This window comes from Stegodyphus dumicola, chromosome 6 (genome assembly GCF_044657685.1).
Source record: "Stegodyphus dumicola isolate Sdum_Otavi_A_Nest chromosome 6, ASM4465768v1".
Classification (NCBI taxonomy): Eukaryota; Metazoa; Arthropoda; class Arachnida; order Araneae; family Eresidae; genus Stegodyphus; species Stegodyphus dumicola.
Window position 1 is genome coordinate 146968830 of NC_140773.1, and position 24069 is coordinate 146992898.

Genomic DNA, 24069 nt, shown 5'->3' on the forward strand with positions numbered 1-24069 from the left:
CCCTTTAAAAAGGGGACTTTATAAGGTATTTCTCCCACTTCCCTAGCGTGCCTTCGTGGTGTAACGGTAGCACGCTGGGCCGGTATTTCAGAGATCCGTGGTTCGATTCCCGGCGAAGGCGGTTGCCTATTTTTCATCTTTTCTGCTTCCAATTAACCTAAATGACTCTACAATATTACATTAAATTTAAATCATGACGCCATACGTATTAATCTGAAGCGTCAAAAGTTTCTGTTTCCTCTTTTGGAAATAAAAAATATTAAAGAATTGGTTATTGCTTGGAAAGAATGAACTGATTTTATTCATAGTGAAATGTTTTTATGCATTTTCATTTCAGATGTACATAGAATTTATAAATTTTGCTCGTCCCGCAGCCGCTAATTTAACATTAAATTACGTTGATCTTACAGACTAAGATTAAAGACATGTGCTCAGTATGAGCAAACGATTTGGAAATTACATTTCATAAAGTGGCTAAAGTATCTATATTTAGCTAAACTTCTTTTGAAGGCGTTTCGAAGTTTTTTTCGCGTATTAAGGCATCTTACTGCAAAATCTGAAAGAAAGAATATGTGCAGGCATATTCATATTGCAAACACTTATTTTTCTAGTTGATCTTGCATCTTTAAAAATTCCTCATATTTTTTTAATTTCTTCAATTGAACCGGAGAATTTAAAACAAAATGGTGCTATTTAACATTCATTCAAATAAATATACTTATGAAATGTGAAGTACTGAAGTTCGAAAGACATAGAGATTATTTCACACTCTCTGGTATGGCCTTAATCTTATACTGGGATAACCGACGTTCAAATCCCTGTTGTCATTTTGACTCACGAATGGTGAATTGTTGCTGACTGATTCTACAGAAACAGAATATTTCTTTTTTGGGGTCATTTTAAGATAATGCTTGTGGTAAAAGCGAAGTATGAATTAAGAAGAAATGAAGGTTGTGAAACATACTTCGAACATCAAACTTATTTGATAAAATAATGGATCAAGGAAACTGTGAATATATATTAAATCGATATTACTTAAATACCTCAAGACCCCATACGCTCTTGAGGATCTAGGAGTTCATAGTCAAGGTCTATGAATTAAAACTAAATTTTGATATGTTATTTAATTTGAGAATGAAAAATATAATAAAAATTTAAGCAAATTAATGGGTAACTATCTGATAAAATGATCAATATATTGATAGAATTCTTAAGAATCTCTGCTTTAAATAATAAGCTGCTTCATTTTATTTGATAACAGCTCTTTTAATGAATAGAATTTTCAATAAGGAATTACCATCTACATATTTATTCAAAATGTTTTACATGATAATGTCAGCTTAAAAAATTTGTTGGATGTCTTTAATTCTTGCAAAAAGTGTTTCATATCAAGCCTAATTTTCGATAGACGCAAAGGAAGTAAAGTATTATTTTTATTATAGTGGCAATTTTAATACATATAATAATGTTTAGTCTATGCTCATCAAAGCTCCCGCATTCATCTGAAAATCTGAAGTAAATAATCTGGAAAGATTTCACTTGCAGAGTAGGTCATTAATAAAGCTAATTTTTACATTCTGCATTGATAATGTTATTTTTTAAAAAAATGCATTGTTGTCTAAATATGGTAGGTTTTGAAACGAAGAAAGTATCCGTATGAAAAATCACTTTCTTTAAGAAACGCAATTTATTGAAGACATTTGTGAATTTTATGTGCAACTTATAGAAATTTTGTATTTATTATTAATGGCATTGTATTGTTTTATATTGCTTTATCTCGTTTGTATTTTTTTAATAAAATGTGCGTATTTTTCCCTATATGTGGCGCTGTGATACTGTACCATCTCAAATTGAGTCTGTTTGCCTGTTCGCCATGTTTTGCACTTTCCCTCTTAAATGCACCTGATCTATATGCTTTTTGTAAATTTGAAAATTGTTGTTCAGACAGACGACATAAAAACAAAAACTACCGACTTCATTGATCAGTGTCATAGTCTACTAGAACATCATGATGTTACTCATGTGGCGGTTCAGCACACTCTTGTTCGAAGCACTGTGTGACGCTATAGCTGGAGGTAAGGAACTTATTTCAGTTTGATGCCATAAGCTACTCGTATTATCTAAGCGTGTGTTTCCTTTTAACACTATATTGAACTATTATTTGATATGAAATATGTTTTCACTTAAAGCAAAGATAGTAGCTACAAGCAATCAATATCTCTAATGTTGTCATAAACATTATTATAAATAATTGTAAATAAATTATGAATTTGAAATTCTTCCAGAGGTGCAGTATTAATGGTGTGTATTAAATTAAAATTAAATAAGAATGCAAATAAAAAAGAAATATATTTCGAAAACACTTTGCTAAAATGACACAATATCTGTATGGGTGTATATATATGTACATATACTCGTATATAAGGCTCATGTAATAGGCATATATGCACATGTAAAGCATTCATTTAAATATGTCCAAATCTAGTGATTTCATTTTAAATCTGAAGAAAGGATGATATCTTGCATCTGCAAGCAGCAGAAAAGTTATTTTTTATCATATTTTCTTGTTTCATAACCGTTCTGGTCAGTGGACGCAATTTATCAAGAATCGCAAAATATTTTAATTAGCTCTCTTGTTTAGAATTAGGCTATATTTGTAATTTTTCAAATTTTTTTAAAGTCTTATTTATTCAGAAGGATTTCAGCGCACATATTATAGTAAAGGAAATGCCATTTAGCGTTAAAATAATGCTAGAAAGCCATAATCGTTTACATGAGACACGTTGCAAACATACAGGAGTTTATTTTGCAAATTTCGTGCTGCAATTAAAGCAATTTCCAATGATGATGTCTGTGGAATAGGCAGGTAATGCTTCAATACAGAAGTTGAAATCATTAAATTATGTCAGTTCACACACATGTGCACTGAATGTTTTCCCCTTAATGTATTCAACTTTGATAGTATGTACATATGTTATGTTTCAAGGAAATTTGTTTAACGATGATACTTTAAAACAGAACTTTTTAATGAAATTCACATTCATAGCACTTAAAATTTCCATTTAAGGAGTTTAATTAATTATTTAAAACACCTGCAATGCTCATGAACTCATTGTTTTTAAAAAGCATCTTTTCTGTGATGGTCACTGAAGTAGGAGAAAACCGCAAAATATTTTATAGCCTTTAAATAAGTTTGTGCTTCATCAGCACAGATATACAAATATTTGTTAAGAAAAAGTACAAAACTATCTCTTCATTTAATATACTTCTATGCAAAATTGCAGTGTTTTGCGACACCTCCTCCCCAAAATGTGCTTATAATAGTTATTTTAACTTCTTTTGCATTTATTCATTAAAAAAAATATTTTACATCAATGTACTGATTCGTTTTCCTTCAAACTAATGTACAAATCTGAAAATGAATATTATTAAAATATTCGTTATATTTTAAAACTTAAGTTTATCAGGACTTGTGTTCCTCTTAACTTGCTTTGGAAACATGAACTGTCCTGATTCGGAACAGGGAGCTTACTCAAGCTATGTTCAATAAATTGTGAAGTAGACAATACACACAGGAAGGGTATACGAAACCCTTTATTTTTCTATCTTTACAGAGACCAACCACTTGTGGTCTGAACGTAAGAATATAAAACTACTAACTAAAACTCTAACTAAAACTAACTTTGGATTAAATATACAAGTGCCTAGCTTTAAGATTGGCCGTTATATAACAAAATCCGTATGTAGTACAGAGAGCTGCTAAAACTACGATACGTTTGAAATTATCAAGAGGACTAAACCTCTGGCCTTGAAGGCAACCAGCAACCGAGTGAAAACTAGTAACACTAAAATGGCAAGCGGCTTGCAATAACTCTTTCCTCTCTCTTGTTTGGCAAAAAGCCGCAACTTAAGTACTTGGCGTTAGCAAGACAAATTTGCATAAATAAGTTAAAGCTTTTAATTCTGCCCGGAAGTAGAAAATAAGAAGTGATAGTAAAGATTTAAAACAAAATAAACGTTAGTAAAACTTAGGATCCTTACATACTTTCCGCCAGAGTTAATTAGTTTGAAACTGAGGTCTAAAACGACCTTGTTGAAAACTTTTAGCTCTAGAATCTAATGCGAGGCCAATCTTTTACAAACATTTCTCTCTAGAAATTATCTAATCTAGAAATTAAAAAAGTCGTTTTTACATTATCAACTCCATGGACAAATAGTTTTCATCTGTACTGCATCTATAAACAGGAGTTTCTTAGTGGAATCTGGTTCCTTCCAGAGATCTGGAAGGAAAACTAGTTTAATGAAATGTTACACAATCAAATGGCAAGTAACATGAATATTTATATTTCTCTTTTAAAATTCTTATTTCATTCATGACGTTATTTAATTATCTCCCCGTGCTCTCTGACATGTGTTGTAAAGAAAAACACCAAACACGTGCGTGTCTATGTACAAGTGTTCAACACTACCGTCTGCAATCAAAACACTAACGTGTTAAAATTCAACATAACAAGACCTCAGAACACACCTTATATTCATCTCTAAACCCTGAGGTACCATTCTGAAAAGTGGCTAACTCTGAAGTGTAGCGTCAGAGAGCCTAACTACATTCATTCAACCTTTAACACATATTCACAATAATTTGCTCTTTTTACAGTCACACCAATAAGTTAAAATTTTTGGCATTACTCTAATATTTTCACTTTTAACATATCACAGTATTACTCTAATATTTTCACTTTTACTTACTCTAATATTTTCACTTTTAACATATCACAGTATTTTTTAACTTTTAACAGTATTTCTTAACTTAAGATACCAATTCACCTTGTATATAAGGACATATTAACATGCCGTTAATTTTACGCATTTTAAAACATACATTAGTAGTACATTGTTTTTTAACTTCTTTTCTTTTCCAAGCAAGTGCCAATTGTTCTACATTGAAATACTACATTTCAAAAGTCTTTCAGACTAAAACTTCTTTCTTACCAGAATCTTTTAAATAAAATTTTATACAATAATTTTTACAATTTTCTTAAGGTACCTTTCTCAAAGATTATCAATGCTTTTACAATATTCAAGTATTTACATATTCCTATTATACATTAATTTTAGTTTTACTCGCGCGTAATTGAAAAACATAATACCAAAATAGGTAACAACTCATTTCTCGCCTTTTTGGCCATAAAGGTAGGCCTCACATGAGGTGAAACTTCTTCAATTCTGCCACTTGCAGTAAGAATAAAAAATTAACGTAAAAGTTTCAAAGTAACATAAAGTTTTACTTATCTTTGTGATATTCAGACATCCTTTTTTCTGCCAAGTCCTGGAAACTGGCGAAGACTACAGTCTGGTTGTTCTTCCGTCTTGTGCGGGTTCGCCCTTCGGTCCTTCCACCATGAGCTTTCTTTTTCTTCCAGTTCGGTCACCCTTGAAGACCTTCTTTTTAGCATCTGCTTGTGGTCTCGGCCGTTTGATGGCAGCTGGTCTTGGCGGAACCGGGACAACACTCTATCGTTGTTGCCTGGATCTCGTTGCTGGCTGCTCAAACTTTTCTTGCTTCTTTGCATCTGCAGCTGGTTTTCCTTCATCAATTCGTCGACATTTGCTGCGTAGACTACTATCCGATGGGTAGATCTTCCGTTTTGGAGCCGTGTTATAGTTGCTGTCATTTATCCTGGCTCTCTTTGCATTAGTCGAACTTCTCCCTTCTTCATTCTGGGGGTAGTCGCGCCCTCTCTTTTCTGGTCGGTGGAACGGCTTCTTTTTCTTGTTACATTCAGTTTTCCAACGGGGAAACTTTCTTTTCAATTGCTCCTTTCTACTCATGGCTTGCCCTTGTGATTGTCGTTGTTCCACCTCTGGAGATTGTGCCTGCCGTGCCGGATCCTGCAAAAGATCTTGAAATATTGGCATTTTATTACGATTATAAAATGGTTTTATCTGGTCAACGTTTGCGGCGCAGGGTTCACCATTCCTGGCTTTTAACACCACTACAGCCTGAGTTACTTTTTCTATGAAATATGGTCCTTCAAATCGTGGATAAAATTTGGCAGTTTTATCTTCTGGTGCTGAAGAAAGTGAATGTTTAATTTTTAACACTTCATCCCCTACTTTATAAGTTACTCCCCGTCATTTCATATCATACTGCTTTTGTTTTCTTTGTGCTACTTCAGTGTCCTTTTGCTTCTTTAATTAATTTTTCTATATCGCCCATTTTAAATTCTGGGGCTCTTTGTTGAACATAAAATAATTTATCTAACGGCGTTATAATCTTTCTGCCTAAAAATAACTCAGCAGGAGTTTTGCCCGTCGTATCATGTTTTGCGGTCCTAAGGGCGAAAGCTAATACGTAATTAGTTATCCCAGCTTTTATGAAAATTTTTAACATAACTACGGATAATTTTCACTATATTTCTATTAACACGTTCCGCTATATTTGATTGCGGCCGATACGGGACCATTTTTAAATGACGTATGCCCAGTTTTTGGCACATGTCTTCAAATATATTACTTACAAATTGAGGACCATTATCCGATATCACTTTTAGGAGCGCCCCGTATTTTAAAATATATTTATTTAAAATAGAATCAGTAAGTAATTTCGCGGAGGCTCGTTTTAATGGAACAATTTCGGTCCACTTACTAAAATGATCAACCATAACAAGGAGATACCGACTTTAATTTAACTGACTTTATGGGAAAGGGCCCAATAAATCGATGCCAATTATTTCATTTGGAAATTCCGATTTGATGCTATTTAGAAAACCGGCCGGGCGGAAATTAATATAATTAACTGCTTGACATGTTGGGCAGGACTGGACATACGCCCTTGTTAACTTTTGAAGCTCAGGAAAATAAATTGCTTCGCGTACGCGTTGGATGGTTTTTCGAATACCAGCATGAGAAGCTAAAGGGGAGTCGTACAACTCCTGCAGTATATTTAATCTAAGACTAGCTGGGATAACAGGTCGAAATTCGTTGTTGGAATTCGTAGTTTTTGTATAAAATAATAGACCATCTATTAGTTCGTAGTGGGCCGCCCTATTTCTTATCGCCACAATATCTTGGTGGCTAAAATTTTCAGGATCTTTTAAATAAATATAAATATTTTTAAATTCCGAATCCTTACCCAGTTCGGTTATTACAGTTTCTCGGGAATGTATCGTACATGCTGTAAGCATTGCCACCTTTACAGTATTACCTTCTTCATCTATTTTTATTCTGGATAGGGCATCTGCTACGATATTTTCCTTTCTGGGGGTGTGCTTAATTACCAAATTATACTCTTGTAACTTGAGTGCCCATCTTATTAACCTTGGGGATAAGTTTTTTCCTGAGTACAATCTAGTTACCGCCGCATGATCAGAGTACACTGTTATTGGCGCCCTTCCAAAATAGACTCGGAACTTTTGCACTGCTAACAGAACTGCAAATGCCTCTCTCTCAGTCGCGGAATAATTTCTTTGTGTTTGATTTAAAGTTCTACTAAAAAATGCCACGGGCTGCTGATTTTGCGAAAGTACAGCTCCTACCGCATAATCCGAAGCATCCGCTGAAATTTCTAAATTCTCATCGTTCTCAGGAAATTTCAAAACAGGGCCTTGCGTTAATGTTTGCTTTAATTTTTCAAAAACACTATTGGCTTCGGCCGTCCATGAGAATCTTGCCTTTTTCCTTTTTAATTTTAACAATGGCTCAGCGATAGCTGCAAAATCTTTTATAAAGGACCTATAATATGAACAAAGTCCTAGAAAGGAAGACAGCTTCTTCGCCGTATTTGGCGGCGGATAATTTTGCACAGCGATTATTTTTGATTCGTCCGTATCGATTCCTTTCTGAGATATTTTGTAACCTAAGTATTTTAATTCAGGGGCTGCAAATTTGCACTTTTCGATATTAACTTTTAGACCGGCTTCATTTAATAATGAAAACACCTGTCTTAAATCCTGTACATGTTTTGTCCAGATTATCACTAGTAATAATGATATCGTCTAAATAGATAAATGTGGTCTTTCCTAGAACAGGCCTTAGCACAATGTCCATACATCGCTGAAATGTTGCCGGTGCCCCTGAAATGCCAAATGGCATACGCAAGAATGCATAAGTGCCAGACTTGGTTTTAAAAGCAGTCTTAGGGACATCTTCTGGTTTAACACCTATTTGAAAATAACCAGTCGTTAAGTCTAACGTAGTCATGTATTTCGTAGAAGTTATGTTCCTTAAAATTTCTTCAATAATAGGTAACGGATATACCGGATATTTAGTCATGGAGTTTAATTTAGGATAGTTAATTGCAAAACGCCACCTTTTCGTATGTGTTACTGGATAGTCATTATTTTTCTTACATAACACAGCCGGGCTAGCATAACTACTTGAGATGGGCGTTATGATCATTTTACGTAACATATCTCGAATGTGCCACTCTATAATTTTTTCTTTATTCTTATCGTACCGATACGGCTTGTGGCGAACTGGCATTGAATCTCCTGTGTCGATACTATGGTTAGCAACTTGAGTAAATCCGGGAATATCACTAAATAACGAAGCAAATTCACTTACCACTTGGCGAATTTTTTGTTGCTCTCCCGTAGGCAGGTGGTTGAGATTCAATGTGGGTGCTTCTCTTTTTTCTTCCAGAACTGGTTTCATGGTCAGCTTAAAGGACGCTTGGTTAAAATCCAGCGTTGCTTCTGCCTCTGAAAGAAAATCTATCCCTAGAATCACATGTACTTGTAGATTTTTTACCATAAAAAACATGATCTTTACTTGCTCGTCCTTAATGCGAATATATAATGGTATTTTACCTATGCATTTGCATCTTTCTCCCTGCGCAGCTAACACTGTCGTATTATCCGAATTATATATTCTGTATCTACGGAAACACTTCCTAAAAAATCTTCTGCCACACAGGAACACTGCGCGCCTGTATCCAGGAGTGCGGTGGCTGGGATGTTGTTCACCAAAATTTCAATCTTTTGGAAGAGTCAAATTTTTCGCAATAACTGTATTTAACTTGAAGGAAGAGGGGTTTTCTTGGCCTTCGGATTTCCGCACCCTCCCGTCAACAGAAATCCGTTTTAGTTTAAATTTTCTTTCTTCCTATCCATGCCTTCCTTCTTTTTCCGCTGGCCTTCGGACTTTTTTTTCTGGCTTACTATTGAACTGTCGACGTTCGCCGGTTGTTTTTGGATACTCAGGTTTCCTTGCCCACTGATTCGATTTGCTTCCGTAGCCGTGTTCTTGCCTTTGCTGTGGTCTTGGCGCACCAAATTGGCTTCTTTGCTCATACTGGCGTCTTCTTTCAATGTCCGCCGTTCTTCTACTTTCAAACTGGATTGCTAGCTCAAATAACTTTTCCAGTGTAGTCGGATTCCTTAATTCAATAAAGTCTTGTACTTGGGGAAGTAACCTCGGCAAAATCACTTGGATTATCTCAGGATCCGGACGGCTTCCATACAAGAGTTTAAAGACGTGAATTTTTCTTAAAATAAAGCTTGAGAGATTTTCAGTTCGTTGCTGGTATATGCTGAAGAGTTCCGCTTCTAATTTTGAGCGACTTCTTACGACGGGGAAGGCTTTTACTAAGGCAGTCTTAAAATTTTCGTAAGTATAGGTGGGACTTCCCGCTTGACCCAAGAGGTTTCTGCCTATACATTTGAACCAATTAAGCGCTTGGCCCCTCAAAGCGCTGGTAGCTAAGGTGACTTTCTGGAACTCATGGACTGGATACAGCATGAAGTGGTCATCCAATTTTTCCAAAAATCTGGTTACCGGTGAGTTTCCATTGAATGTTGCTTCTGGTTTCATCGATGCGCGCATGGTCTGGACGATGTAACCAAATCCTTCCAGGGCGGCAGCTGGCATTTCTGGATTCTGAGCCGCTTCTGCAGGCATCACAGGTTCTTCTTGAAACTCGGCCATGGTTATTCTTCGTCGGGGGCCACTATCAGGACTTGTGTTCCTCTTAACTTGCTTTGGAAACATGAACTGTCCTGACTCGGAACAGGGAGCTTACTCAAGCTATGTTCAATAAATTGTGAAGTAGACAATACACACGGGAAAGGTATAAGAAACCCTTTATTTTTCTATCTTTACAGAGATTTCCGGAACTTCGGAATACAGAGACCAACCAACCACTTGTGGTCTGAACGTAAGAATATAAAACTACTAATAAAACTCTAACTAAAACTAACTTTGGATTAATATACAAGTGCCTAGCTTTAAGATTGGCCGTTATTTAACAAAATCCGTATGTAGTACAGAGAGCTGCTAAAACTACGATACGTTTGAAATTATAATAGCAGATATTGTCATGATAGTTAAAAATACAAGAATTTGAAACAATATGTAATGGTATTCATATAACTGAAGAAAAAGATTCAAAGGAAGATTGGCATAACTGTTTAAACATTAAGATAAGCTGTAACTTTAAAACAAATGTCATAGCAATAATTTAGTCAGGCTACATCAAATAATAATTTCTCTTTTTGGTTCTGATTTAAAACATTTAAAAATAATTGTACTCAAATATTTATTATTAATATTTGAAATAAAAAAGCATAAAATTTCCAAGAAAGCAAATTTATAGAATCTTTTAGTAACATTAAAAATTTTTATTTCTGATCAAAAGGCTGTAATTTTGCAAAATTACTCCAGCGAAAACCTACAGTAACTCTTTAAAGATACCATAATTTTTAAATATTCATGCATTCATCTTCTGCCATAAAATAAATTTTATGTAATTGCTAAACAAAGATGTGTTACCAAATAAACATATGTATACATATTCACCTCCTTCAAAATTCTTAAAAAATTGAAAGGAGTTACATTATAGGTTTCCTATATCTTTGTTTAAATGAAAAAAACGATAACGATGTTTTTTAACCAGATGCTCCAGTTGTTGCTCCTTTCATGTTTCCACCTGCCCTCAAGGAAGGAGAAAGAGGAAGTGCTGTTTGTAATATCAGATCTGGAGACAGACCTGTAGACTTTCAGTGGACGAAAGATGGCCAAGATATAACGAAATCGTCCAGTGTAGATATACAGTCTCTTAGAGATTCTTCATATTTAGTCATAGAAACCGTTACAGCAAAAAGCTCCGGAAATTATGCTTGTATAGCAACTAATGCGTATGGCAATGATCAGTTCACTGCAAGCCTAACAGTAACAGGTAAAAGGCTTTGAGTTTTCATTTGTTTATCAAACATTAAAACCCTCTTACCTTAATGTTATAAGTCACAAATTTTTAAAAAATGTCATAAAATATTTTTCGTATACAGAAACTATAATTATAAACTAAATAAAAATCTAAACTTCTATGATTGCCGTATAGTTATTTTGTTCTGCAGGGTGAGTAGGGTTTCTTTACACGTAGCATATAAATTAACAAAATTACTGCTAATCTATAAATTAATGAAAATATGAGAAGTCAATATAATTTATCAGGCTATTCTAAAATGTTATTTCTGTATCCCGGATAAAGAAAAATGTTGTATTAAAATTGCGTGTGTCCAACATGCGTTACAAGAGGGAAAATAAAGATATAAATCTTTTTGATGAAAAATTATTGATATTTAAGATAAAAACTTTTTTATTACTGATTTTAATTTGAATACGCTGAGTAAACGCTGAACATTCTCATCGGTTTTACATAACCGCAAAATGGCAAATTTAATGAAAATATGCAAATCTTATTGCTACTACAAATTTAATAACGTGTACTGTTATTAAATTGTAGCATGCTCATGTGCCTATATTTAAATTCCTAATCCTTCAACGATGAACGTATTCATAACGCATATACATATATATATAATTTACAAAATATCTCGTCGATATGTTATTTTGATAAAATAACATATTATTTTGATAAAAACATAATAATAGATTTTTTTAAAGACTAACAATTGTGTTGTTATCTGGTTTTTAGAATATTCATTAACTACAACTCATTTCTTATATCTAATAATTTTCACGGCTTCGAGAAAACTAATTTTTATATGCAAGGGAGCCAGTCAGAAAATTTTAACTTCACCTATAACGAAGCTAATTGATGCATAGTATCGACTGTGTTAGCTCAGGCCAATGTGAAAGGCTCTGTCTGAAGAGAGCCAAATTATGACACCGGGGCAAAACAAAACTGTAAAGCGCTAAATGCAAAGTCCGATTACTTGAACGTTGACTTAAGAAGGTATATTCATAATTTGCGAATAACTGAGATTTCCCCATATTGTGCAGATTTCAATTAATTAATAATTTTACCTCGTAAGCCATTTCTTTCGAGCCTCTACTCATTTCATCTGAGAAAAGTAAATACTTAATATAAACGAAATACATAAATTCATGGAAATAATTCAAATTAAGATTCTGTTTAGCCAATTGAAAATTTCAGATCTAGAAGTGATTTGCAACTGGGATTTAAAAATTGATAAATGCTCTACAATATTATTTATTTATTATCTTTTTAAGTATTTATGCTTTTGAATGTCGAAATGTAGAAATCTACTTTAGATAACGAAAGTAGTGCACATTAATTTAGAAAATTTTACTAGTGAAATATATTCGAGAATGGTGAAAACTCTGAATAAAATCCGAAACATTGGCAAGGCTACTTCTAGAGTAATGACAATGCGTTTTTAGTTTTTATTTATAATTTGAGCGTGTTTATAGACATATAAAAATGGTGATACTTTTTCTAGCTCCTCCCGAATGGCTAAATGAACCCAAGGATGTATTCATACAAGAAGGTGAAAGTTTAACAATTGAATGCGCAGCATCTGGAGTTCCAGTACCTGTGATAAAGTGGATCATAGTTAAGTTGCTTAAATAGTTTTTGAAAAGTAATTAAATAGAGTACATAGATTTCTGTTTACTTTAATTAAAATACTTAATAAGGAAATTTAGACTTATTTATAATTATCATCTATAAACCATTATGATATAACTCATAATTTCTGAAATGATTTATATTATTAGAAATATCAGACAGAAACACAAATGATATGACACAGTTAAGAAATTTTAAAGCAATCATAGCACTTTAACTCATGAAAGGTAATATAATATAACGAATTGCTGCTATAGGATAGAATTGTGTAGACTTGGCCCACCAACGGTGGAGCGGTCAAGTCGCTGAACGCTGGTAGTTCGGTCCGAGGTTCGAATCCCGTGAACGGGCTGGCTGCATAGGTGTTTTCGTGATTTTCCCCATGTGTAGCGTGTATACGAGCCAGTTTCCCTTAGAAAGTTCTCCACGAAGACATCCCTTCCCTTAGGCAAATAGCCTTCGAGGCTTTGCCGTAATTAAATAGCCTAACCTAACCTAACCTAATTGTGTAGACTTCTAGAATAGTCAAAAGTTTGCAAGAATAATAGTAAAGCTATTATTCTGATTTAGATACAGTATAAAACCTCGATAATCCGGGGTAATTAGGCCTCAGTTACCTCGGATAATCGTAATTTGACTAATAGAGATTAAATTTTAAATCACTTGGATTAAAGCGACCACGAGGCTAATGTTCCTGATTAAAATGACAATTATATGTGTTCTTTATATTTACTGTGTTTCCACGTTCATATTTTACATTCCATTAACTGTATTATGAAAATGTTTACTTTTTGCTATGTTCTATCACCCCATAAGCTGTTACATCTTATACACATATATACGAATTATTTAATTAATTTGTTTATTTAAATTTATTTATTTACATGTTTATTTGTGCTTAGCTATGAATATCTGCTCGTATGCAATTGTACACCATAAACAGAAGCATTTTACAAATTCTGTATATGTTAATACAACTGCAGTGCGTTTATTGAAGTTTCGGTATCATGAAGAAGTGCAAGGCGTTATTCTACTGAAAAGGACACACATTTTACCCGGCTCTAAAATTTACAGAAAGCTTAGGAATGAAGTGATTATCAATACAAAATGTGTAGAATTATGGTGCTGAGTTGCTGCTATGAGGTTCCCCAAATACCAAATGGGTTTTGTTTAGCATTTCATTTCCTAGATCTTGTCGGCATACTAATATTCTAAGTTCCTTTTCAATGTGTTTCGGAAAGTTGAAAATATATGGAGAAATGCCTTAATTTTGTTGGAGATTAATTTGAGAAAAAGTATGATTTAATGCTATATACTGTTTTCATTCAGCAGTCAAGTTGTCAAAATATTACAAATCAACCTAATATTGCTAACTGATTTAATATTTCCATTAGCAGCAATTAAAAGCTCAAACATCTATGGAACCTTTTTCTCATTCTTAGCGGTTAGTAACTTATGAATTGTTAGAAGCAATTAAGGGTCGAAAATAATGTAATTGTTGAACATAATCTTAAAACGCATTGTATTTACTTAGACTCATTCCTGGTAACTTTCTACTGAATCGTCAATTATCTGTTTAGACGGATAGTGAGTATTATAAATATGTGAAAGACCATAGAATGGTGTAGAATCTGACGTCAGATGACAAAGATCTAAAGAAAATTTCTGTCATCCGTATTTCTAAAATTTTAAACTTCACATCATCTTTGATTATACACTGACTACCAATAAGTATTTAGACACCTATGCAAATGACGATATCTGCGGTCCTAAGGTACGTCACGTACTCCGACGGTATATATCGTGTAGGAAACCGCATCAGCTTTAGTCGCATGCAAGATACCTCGCAGTTCGGAGCTCTCTGATTTCGAGAAAGGTATAATTATCGGGTATCACAAATGTGGCCGATCTTTAAGGGACATATCTAGCGATTTGAAGCGCCCAAAATCGACAGTGGCCTATGTCCTTAAGAAGTGGAAGGTGAGCGGTGATTGTCGGGATGTGCCCCGAGTCGGCAGACCAACGAAACTGGGAGATAGAGACCGACGAGTGCTGTCCAGAGAAATTAGGAAAAACCGCACCCAACCGATGGCCCTCATCCGCGAGGAGTTTCAACAGGCATCCGGGAGTATTGTTTCAATGAATATCATCAGTAAGGAAGCACATCTGCTTGGTTTTCATGGTCGTGCTGCTGCTCATAAGCTTTTGATCACAAAGTCCAACCGCGCTGCTCGGTTAATGGGGTGCAAAGCACATCGAAATTGGTCCGTAGATCAGTGTCAGTGGAAGCGGGTTCTTTGGAGTGACGAATCAAGGTTCACCCTTTACCGTTCGGATGGCAGGGTCTGGGTCTGGCGTCTACCTGGAGAACGTCTCCTGCCAGAATGCATTGTGCCAACAGTCAAGTTCGGCGGAGGTGGAATTATGGTCTGGGGGTGTTTCTCCTAGTATGGGCTGGGACCCTTGGACCCCATTCATGGTAAGCTCAACTCCGATGCCTACTGCACTATTTTGGATGACATTGTGCTGCCTACGTTGTGGCAGTTTTACGGGTTGGACCCCTGTTACTTTCAGGACGACAATGCCAGTTGTCATGTTTCGACGTTAACCAAGGCTTGGTATGGTGCCGATGGAATTCATCGAATGGACTGGCCTGCCCAGAGTCCAGACCTGAACCCTATCGAGAACCTCTGGGACGAGTTGCATTGCCGAATTCAGGGGTGCGCTACCCGTGCAAAATCGGTGAAGGAACTTCTATGTCTTCTCCAAGCCGAGTGGAAGAAAATACCACTAGCTGTCATACAAAGACTTGTGGAAAGTATGCCCCGGAGGGTCCACGCTGTAAGTACCTCTCGTGGAGGCTCTACCAACTATTGATTTTGAATAAAGTTAGTTTTTCTTTTCTAACACAGGTGTCCAAATACTTGTTGGTAGTCAGTGTAGATTTCATGCTTAAAGTGAAGATATTAAATATTAAAAGCATCTTGTCTGGCATAAACGTAAAACTGAAGTATGTTTTAGCTAGAAGGTTTGGTTAATTCGATTATGGCAAAGCACTCTGTATGAGGGTTATCTGCCTTAAGGAAGGAATGCCTTCATGGGGGACTTTCTAGGAGAAACAGACTCGTATACACGTTACACATAGGGAAAAACACGAAAACGCCCGTGCAGCAGCCCGTTCACAGGATTCGAAACTCAGACCGAGCTACTAGTGTTCAGCAACTTTACCCCTCGATCGCTGGGATTTAGTTATACAGAAAGTTCTCTGTAAAATATAAAACTATTATTTGTTATTCCCTTTTATAGGTGATAAAAGTACCGATTTTATATCCAATGATCTTTCGGCGGCTTTTCGGGTCTCACCATCAGGATCTCTCATCATTAACAAGGCAGAAGCATCCATGAAAGGATCTTACATCTGTGAAGCAGACAATGGATTTGGACAGACACTCAAAAAATTAATTGCTATATCAGTACGCGGTGAGTAAAAGAAATGCAGTTATCGGTATATTTATTTATATGTGTAATTTATGAGCCATGTGCTAAGGAAGATTCATGTTATGTAGTATACTTGAATGCCTATTAAGGGTTTTTCTATTTGTTAAGTATTTGTTATGATTTTATATTATCTGCCACGTTTGTGATATATATTTTGGAATAAACGAGTTATTTAATCTTAGTGAGAATTCTTATACCGTATCTAAGTTTTTATTTTCTTTAATTTTTATTCGCTGCATTTATGGCTTGTCTTTTTAAATAAAAATTCGTTATATTTGTTATCGTGAGCTTTTCAAATAAGCTCAATAATACCTTTCCTGCTATAGCAGATCTTTGACAAACTATTGATTTGAGCTTTCTAAATAAAATACTTCGTAAATGTATCGTTTTGAATGAATTGTAAAAATAATTACATTAGTTTTGTACAGATATGTTAAAGTTTGGAATCAGAAAATATTAGAAATCCTTGGTAAAATATGTATGTGTGAGTTGCGACTATTGTGTATTTAGGTGTTTTGCGTTCCCCAATGGCTTTCTTTTTTCATGTGTAAAATATCGGATAATCATATGGAAAGCTATGTAACTAATAACGTATAAGGAAATAATGGGCACATATATAATATTGATAGTAAGCATACTTGATTGAAAACATTCTGAGTTCGTAACATAAATTCGTTTATTTAAAATTTCCGTAAAACGTCAATGATGTACTAATATGAAGATGAATGATGCACTTGGCTATGCTTATGCTGGAAATTTTAAAATGAATTTCACAATTACATAAGAATCAGATGTACTCAAACAGGACTAGTTCACGAAATATGAGAACAGATTTCGTGTGTGAGTCTGGAGCCACTCTTTCCGGAGCTTTCGTGCCTGGAGCATACGTGTATGAGTCTACGCTTCCCTTTTGATACTTTAATAAAAGACAGAAAAATTTAAATTAATATTTAAAAAGATTCAATATTACAAAAAATGTTTTACTAATAAATTAAATTTAACAAACTGAAAAATTAACTGTTTCATTCACCCAAACTCTTTTCATCATTTTACACTTGCTTCGTGTTAAAATACATCTAGTTATTTTTATACGAAAAATAATAGCTTCATTGTAATCCAAGAAAGGTTTCATTATTCGATGTTTTTTCTAGATTTGTATAGTGGTAGGCTGAAGAAGGCACCTCAATTTACCGTATTTAAATGATCAATTGATCGTTTTAAGTTTTATACTAAATCTTACTTAATTATTATTAAAAAAAGTGTGTACATACTGCGTATACGAATAAATATGCTAGAAAAGATTACATATCTTTTATGTGTACTATTATATTCATCAGACATTCTAATATATGTAATGTTTTACTTCAGTACAAGTTAGTTTGTCATTGATCACATGTGTTAAAAATATTCAATGCATAATGCATGAATGATTCAAGGTGAAAATAAATCTTTGCATGAGTGACACTGGAATCTTTTTAGCCATTATTTGTAGATTGGCATAAGGGAATTTTACATAGTAAGAAGTATCTGAAAACTAATAGTCACAACAATTAATCACGTACTGAATTCTTCCGCGATTCGCTTTTCGTAACTACATTACATAATGTTCACCTACCAATACACTATAAACCAAAACTTTTCCTTGTTTACTATCATTCCGCTTCAAAGCAGCACCATATACCTTCTCTATTGTCAAAACTATGATTTAACTTTGAGATGAACGTTCTGTAGTATTAATGTGATGTGAGTGTATCAGTACTTATGAAAATTTGTAGGAAAAGTATTTACTAAAACATTCAGATGATCACTCTGAGTCAATAAATTCCACTCACTATTATATCGTTTTATAATTATTTCAATCTCTTTCACTGTTTTTTTTTTTGTTTTATTAATTTTATAACCCAAAATATTTATATAATAGTGTTTATTCAATTTAAAGGGACAATATGTTTTTCCTTTTAAATTGCAAATAATGTCCGTACGTATCTATTGTCATTTGTAATATTTTGGTTATGCCTAATATATTGTATCCAGTAGTTTAATTTTGCAATAGTACAAATCAAAGTTATTTATGATAAACAATTTATTGATGTTCAAAATAAATATTTGCGAATAGTTACAAATGCCCAGTATCTTGCCAGTAAAACAACGCCTTCACGAAAATTGAAGAATCGATAACTTAAACAGTTTTCTAAATAAAATTAATATAAACTTCTACAGAAAAGCTCTTAACAGTGGATATTTAAATACCTCTAACTCTTACAGTTACAAAATACTCAACGAAGGCAAACATCTTCTGCTTTTTGGGGTCCACTCATTCAACACTAATTTCCCAACTTCAATATGATCTTCTCTCTGCATTGTTATTGTACATATTGTATATATATCCCAATTTTTCCTTATATGTATGCGTGAAATTTCTTTGTACATAGTTTTTTCTCGCATTTCCTTTCATTTTATTTCATTGTTGAACTGTTTTGCATATTTTCACCCTCCCATGTTATGAGTTTCTTCTCAACATTCTGATATATCTTCTATACAAATTTCGATATTTCTATTTCCCTCTTCTGATATTCCTTACAGTATTCATGACCCAAGGGTATAAGGCACCCCACTGATTTACAATTGGGAATGCATTTACAGAAATATGCGTTTGAAGTGCTATTAATAACATTATATTATTGAGCCGAAGACGCAGCGCACCGAGCGATAGATGGTAACAGACTTGTTTCTTAAAATGTTTTCTCTTGTAGATATGAAGCGATGCACACATAATTAAATATTACTTCGTTTTTACCGAAGATGTAAAAGTCAGATTGAGAATCGAATTCAGAGTTTTTCGATCTGCATGCGAAGTTGGTTTATAACTATGAAGTTTCTGAAACCACCGACTAAAGTTACCAAATATCCAGGGTTGTGCAGAGCAGTCGCGGGCCCGTTGTGCACCCCATGGAGATGTGTGTCCTGGATTCTGCAAACATTATTTCTCATTTTAAAATGAGTCAAGAAAATTTTTATTAGTAACTTTCCATGCCATCATAGAGCTTCTTTTTGTGGTATCAGAAATGTATATAGTAGGAAAATAATCGAGCGTTTTCATTTGCGTTTTATCTATAGAACATTTAAAAAGAATGGTTTGAGAAGAAGCCATTTATCGGAAGAATTGTTTGTGAAAGGAAATTTAGGCTTCTAATTCTTGCTTTTAGAAGAAAGCACAGTAAAAGCAATTATTTACAGAATTTCAAACGCAGCATTTTTAGAAAATGCTCTATGGAAAACGACGTAGAAAGCTGAACTTTTGAAAGAAATAATTTTGGCGAGAAAACAGCTATTCGAAAATAAATTCTTGTCAAATGAAATGTTGCATTTAGAAAGCAGAGATTCGTTATTAAATTAAATGATTGTCTGAACTGAAAACTGAAATTAAGAGAAACAGACATGTATTTTATCCATTTTTAGAGCGTTATATTTTTCTTTGAGTTTTATTAAATTAATAATTAAACTTTGTTTACTGATAAAAAGTACAGTTTTATAATAAATGCAATGAAATCTCTGATGGCTGCTGTTTCCTACAGATGAACATTTTTGAAAGTGACCAGTATTTCTGAGAACATAAATAAAACATGATAATATGGATAAACATCAGTAACACCATTGAGAGTTATAGCCTGTAAAGTCAACACCTCGGAACTGTGGGTAGTTATCGTTGGAAAGTTTCAGTACAATATGTGAGCAATTGAATAATAATAATAATAAAGGTACAGTAATTTTAATTTTTAAATACCAAAATTTCCATGCCCTGGATCGGCTTCAAAAAAATCTTGGTATATTACCCTTGATTCTCCTTTGCTTAAAATTATTTAAATTTTAATATAGCGGTTGCACTAACAAAGCTGAATTGTTATCTTGATTAACTATGTCATAACGCCCTAGGAATATGCTGCTTTTAAAAGGTAAAAGCTTTGAAAGGAAAATGCTTAAATAATTATAAATATCTGTGCTTACATTTTAATTAATATTGCCTTTCTGATTTTACTTTTCTTGAAAGCGTATTTTTATTACTTTATTAAAGATATAAATCAGTTATGTAATTAACTTATAATTAGTGAATACATGGTTTGATAAAAATATATTTTCGGTTATAGCGGAATTGTTTCATTATCTCTGCGTATTAACGCCTTTTTATGAATCTACGTACTTCGATAATTTAGGGGCTACTTTCAGCCTCTTTATGTATGTGCTTATGATGTGAATTTAAAGATTATGTTTAATATAAACTTGAATATATTTTAATCTGAACACTATATATTAGTGAAAAATTTGTTAAAGGTTAAGCCTTAAAAATTTTACATTTGCCGAGTAAAAAATACATTAAGAATGTTTTCATCTTTATAGACATTTAAGCATAATTATTTTTGTATAAATTCGTGTACGCTAGAAATTATTATACATTTCATTTATTACTTTTATAGCATAAGAAAAATTTGCATTTTGAAACCTTATATAATCATTTTTTGGTATTATTTAGGTTAATAAAGCTTTATTTCAAGCAGTCTGTTACTAAATATATATTTTATGTTGTATCAGAACACGCTCTGAGTATGTTTGCAAGAAATGAATGCCTTAATGTTAATTTTTATTCCTATACTAAGTGGTATAATTGATTACTTTTTATATATTTATTGCGTATTAAACGTTATTATTTCTGTTATTTAGGTATATAGGTATAAAACTGGTTTGAAAATTCGATTTTATTTCGGAATATAAAAATTATACTTTTCTCCGATATGTGGCGCTACGTGATCGTTCTATGTGGGCTCTTGCTATTTGTATGTGTTGAAAGCCTTTTAATGAGAAGCTGACGCCATTGCTTTTAGCTGCTTTGCTGCTGACTTTATATTATATATTTTCATGATATATGCAAAATGTATGAATTTGAAAGCAGTTATTCCAGATTTTGAGAAAAAAGTTGTGTATTTTCACATTAAGTAGGCACTTAGGTAGTCAAAGAAAACTTCACTGAAAGTATGGGAATCGTTTTATCGGAGTCCTTCATTATTTTGATATGCTGCTTTGTGATCTCAAGTTCAGGAGGTAAGTTATATTTCATAGTTATTTCCTTTCCAATATTATGTCTAGAACATAAGTTACATTCATTATTTCAAATTAGTTTGAATTTTATTTGTTTCTATAATTAATTACAACTATTTATATGAAAAACGTGTGATAAAGAAAAATTAAATTATGTTCTGAAGAGGATAATACATTTGAATACTTCTATTATAGATTTCTCTTCAACCTACGTGTAAGAAGCACTGAGCTAATTATACGTTTTATTGAATGTCCCAGAAATTACTGTTTTGCATTACTATATTATCATTAATTTTAAACGATAATTTAGTTGAAATTATGGTTTAAAAGGGAAATTGCTATTGTTTAAGAATGTAACTATTATTTAAGAATAAATGAAAATTTATTAATAAGTACCACTTTGAATTATTGCGTGATGTGAAGGAAGTTGTCGGCGTTGAGATATAGAAAATCGTACGCTTTCTTACTTCTTCTTTTACGAATTTTTAAAAATCTTAATATTTATGCATATCATATACATATGTGTATTCTTCAAAAGTCATGGACTGTTACGCAATTTTAAAATTTTCATAATGTATATTTGGTATCTTTCATAATGATCATAAGTTTTTCACTTGAAAGAAGTATATTTAATAGATTAACATAACTATTGTGCGCAGTTTAAAAATAGAAGAAGCAGTAGTTTTTCACAGATTGTGACACATTTGAAATTTAATACGGAAAATTGTACCTTATATCATATATAAATTCCAAACGGTACATCACCCATTATGTTGTAGAATGCAGTAGTCAAAAATGAATACTCAAGTATAGTATTATTTTATGTAAACATAGATAAAATGGAGCTCTGAAATATATTTTAAAATGTTTCCTTTTTATTCACATCGACTTTTACGATTGCAATGATAAAACATTAAAAGAAGAGGATGTTTATGATGGTGAATTTTGAACAAATATAACTAGTTTGTTTCATAAATATAGTTATAAATTTCATAAACTTCGTGAATGACCGTAAGTTTTATAAACTTTCTTACCTTAGTAGCTTTATTTTAATTTTATTATCATCCAGGTAATCTTGAATTGCAGCAACGAGATACAAAAGTATATTATTAAAATAAACTTATAATTGTTACGTTATAGATGCACCAGTTGTAGCATCGTTTGCGTTCCCTTCAGCTCTAAGAGAAGGAGAACGAGGAAGTGCCACATGCACGATACGCTCTGGAGACAGACCTTTGGAATTTCAATGGCTAAAAAACGGCGAAGAATTGAAAGAAACTTCTAATGTTGAAATACAGTCAATTAAAGATACTTCTATTTTGTTGATAGAATCTGTGACGTCAGAGAGCTCAGGAAACTACACATGCATAGTTAAGAATGCTTACGGAACTGATAGGTTTACAGCAAGTTTATATGTGTCAGGTAAGTATACACTTTTTTTACTATATTTCTGAACTACGAATTATATTTCTTGCTATGCATTTATAAGAATGAAGGTCTTCAAATATGTTTTAAAATCTTATGAATCTGGCAAATTTAATAAATTCATCTTAAACAAATTTGAAAACTTAGCTAACTAAACAAACAAGCTAAACAAAGATTTCTGATGTGTTTAAATAGATTATGGCAAGCTGCCTTTTATAATGTTATGTACTAATTGTGCTGAGTGATATATCAGTTTAATTGTCAAATTTTAATTCATAAGATAATATTAAAAAAACTGTCATTTTGATGAACGGCCTTCTGAAAAGAATAAAATCTTAAAATAAACTTAAAAATCTGAGAAATTTTAAATGTTATTTCTCATAAGTTTTTCAGAATTTCTGTTAAGGAAAGCCAAAAAATTTAGCTCCGCCATGGACTATGTTTGGAACAATACAAAGGTATCTGTTAACTTAATACAGTGGTGTTAAATGAATTTTGTGCAGAACAATGTTTTATCCAATTGTAGAACACTTTTTTTGGAAGCAATTAATCAGAAATGACCGCGCTTGTTAGAGTTTTAGCCTCTCATCACTGAGAGCTTTGTGCATCACATGGGTTAGAATGATACTGCCCTTGCTAGAAAAAGAGAAAATCTCCAACAAGCAACTAAGCCTTCAGCAGGAGTTGAATCCGTGTCATGCAGATCTGATTAGCAGGCAGCCTCCATTAACCATTATATCGTCTAAGGCAACTTGTGCAGCTTATTCAGTTAAGAGTTTTAATATTTGAGCACTCAAAAGTTGCATTAAGAATAAGAGGATGTTTTCGATGTCCATTCAGGTTTGGAGTATTTTTACTGTCCTGCAAGTTAAATTCTTCATAAACGTGATTTTCATTTCGAAGAGAGGGAAGGGAAAGATATTCAGAGTTAACATACATTAACTATTTTAATACTTTTGAAATTATGAAATGTGTAGGATGTTTTCAAAGTTCTAGAAATTAAGTTCTAATTCTATTTCTGGAACTTATAGGCAACTATATCGGCCAGAGGCAAGTCATAATATGCTTATGAGGCTACTCTCTGCAGTACTGCTTAGTTCGGTTCAGCTGTTTGACTGATTAAGGCGTATTTTTTAACCATGCAAGATGTAAAGAGTAGTCAGTTTTGTTTTGGGGAAAGAGGATGTGAAAACTTCATAAACTCTTCGGAGCAGTATTCCGTT

The 24069-nt window shown here is 33.2% G+C and overlaps 2 protein-coding genes across 3 annotated transcripts in view; both read left to right on the plus strand.

The window, feature by feature from the left end:
• The window catches only part of LOC118203868 (cell adhesion molecule Dscam1-like), a 123114-nt gene that overhangs the window by 23639 nt on the left and 75406 nt on the right, over positions 1 to 24069 (plus strand). The window lies entirely within an intron of this gene.
• LOC118203866 (cell adhesion molecule Dscam2-like) lies at positions 1827 to 12835 on the plus strand. Its single transcript, XM_035376166.2, has 3 exons — positions 1827 to 2075; positions 10895 to 11176; positions 12705 to 12835. The coding sequence occupies exons 1-3, from the start codon at positions 2009 to 2011 to the stop codon at positions 12833 to 12835; spliced, it is 480 nt and encodes a 159-aa protein (XP_035232057.1). The 5' UTR covers positions 1827 to 2008.

What these genes read in the sequence shown, in the direction of transcription:
- LOC118203866 (XM_035376166.2), top strand. Translation starts at nt 2,009, where the DNA reads ATGATGTTACTCATGTGGCGGTTCAGCACACTCTTGTTCGAAGCACTG. An exon ending in GTGTGACGCTATAGCTGGAG is followed by an intron (nt 2,076 to 10,894) that starts GTAAGGAACTTA and finishes TTTTTTAACCAG; the next exon opens with ATGCTCCAGTTGTTGCTCCT. An exon ending in TGCAAGCCTAACAGTAACAG is followed by an intron (nt 11,177 to 12,704) that starts GTAAAAGGCTTT and finishes TACTTTTTCTAG; the next exon opens with CTCCTCCCGAATGGCTAAAT.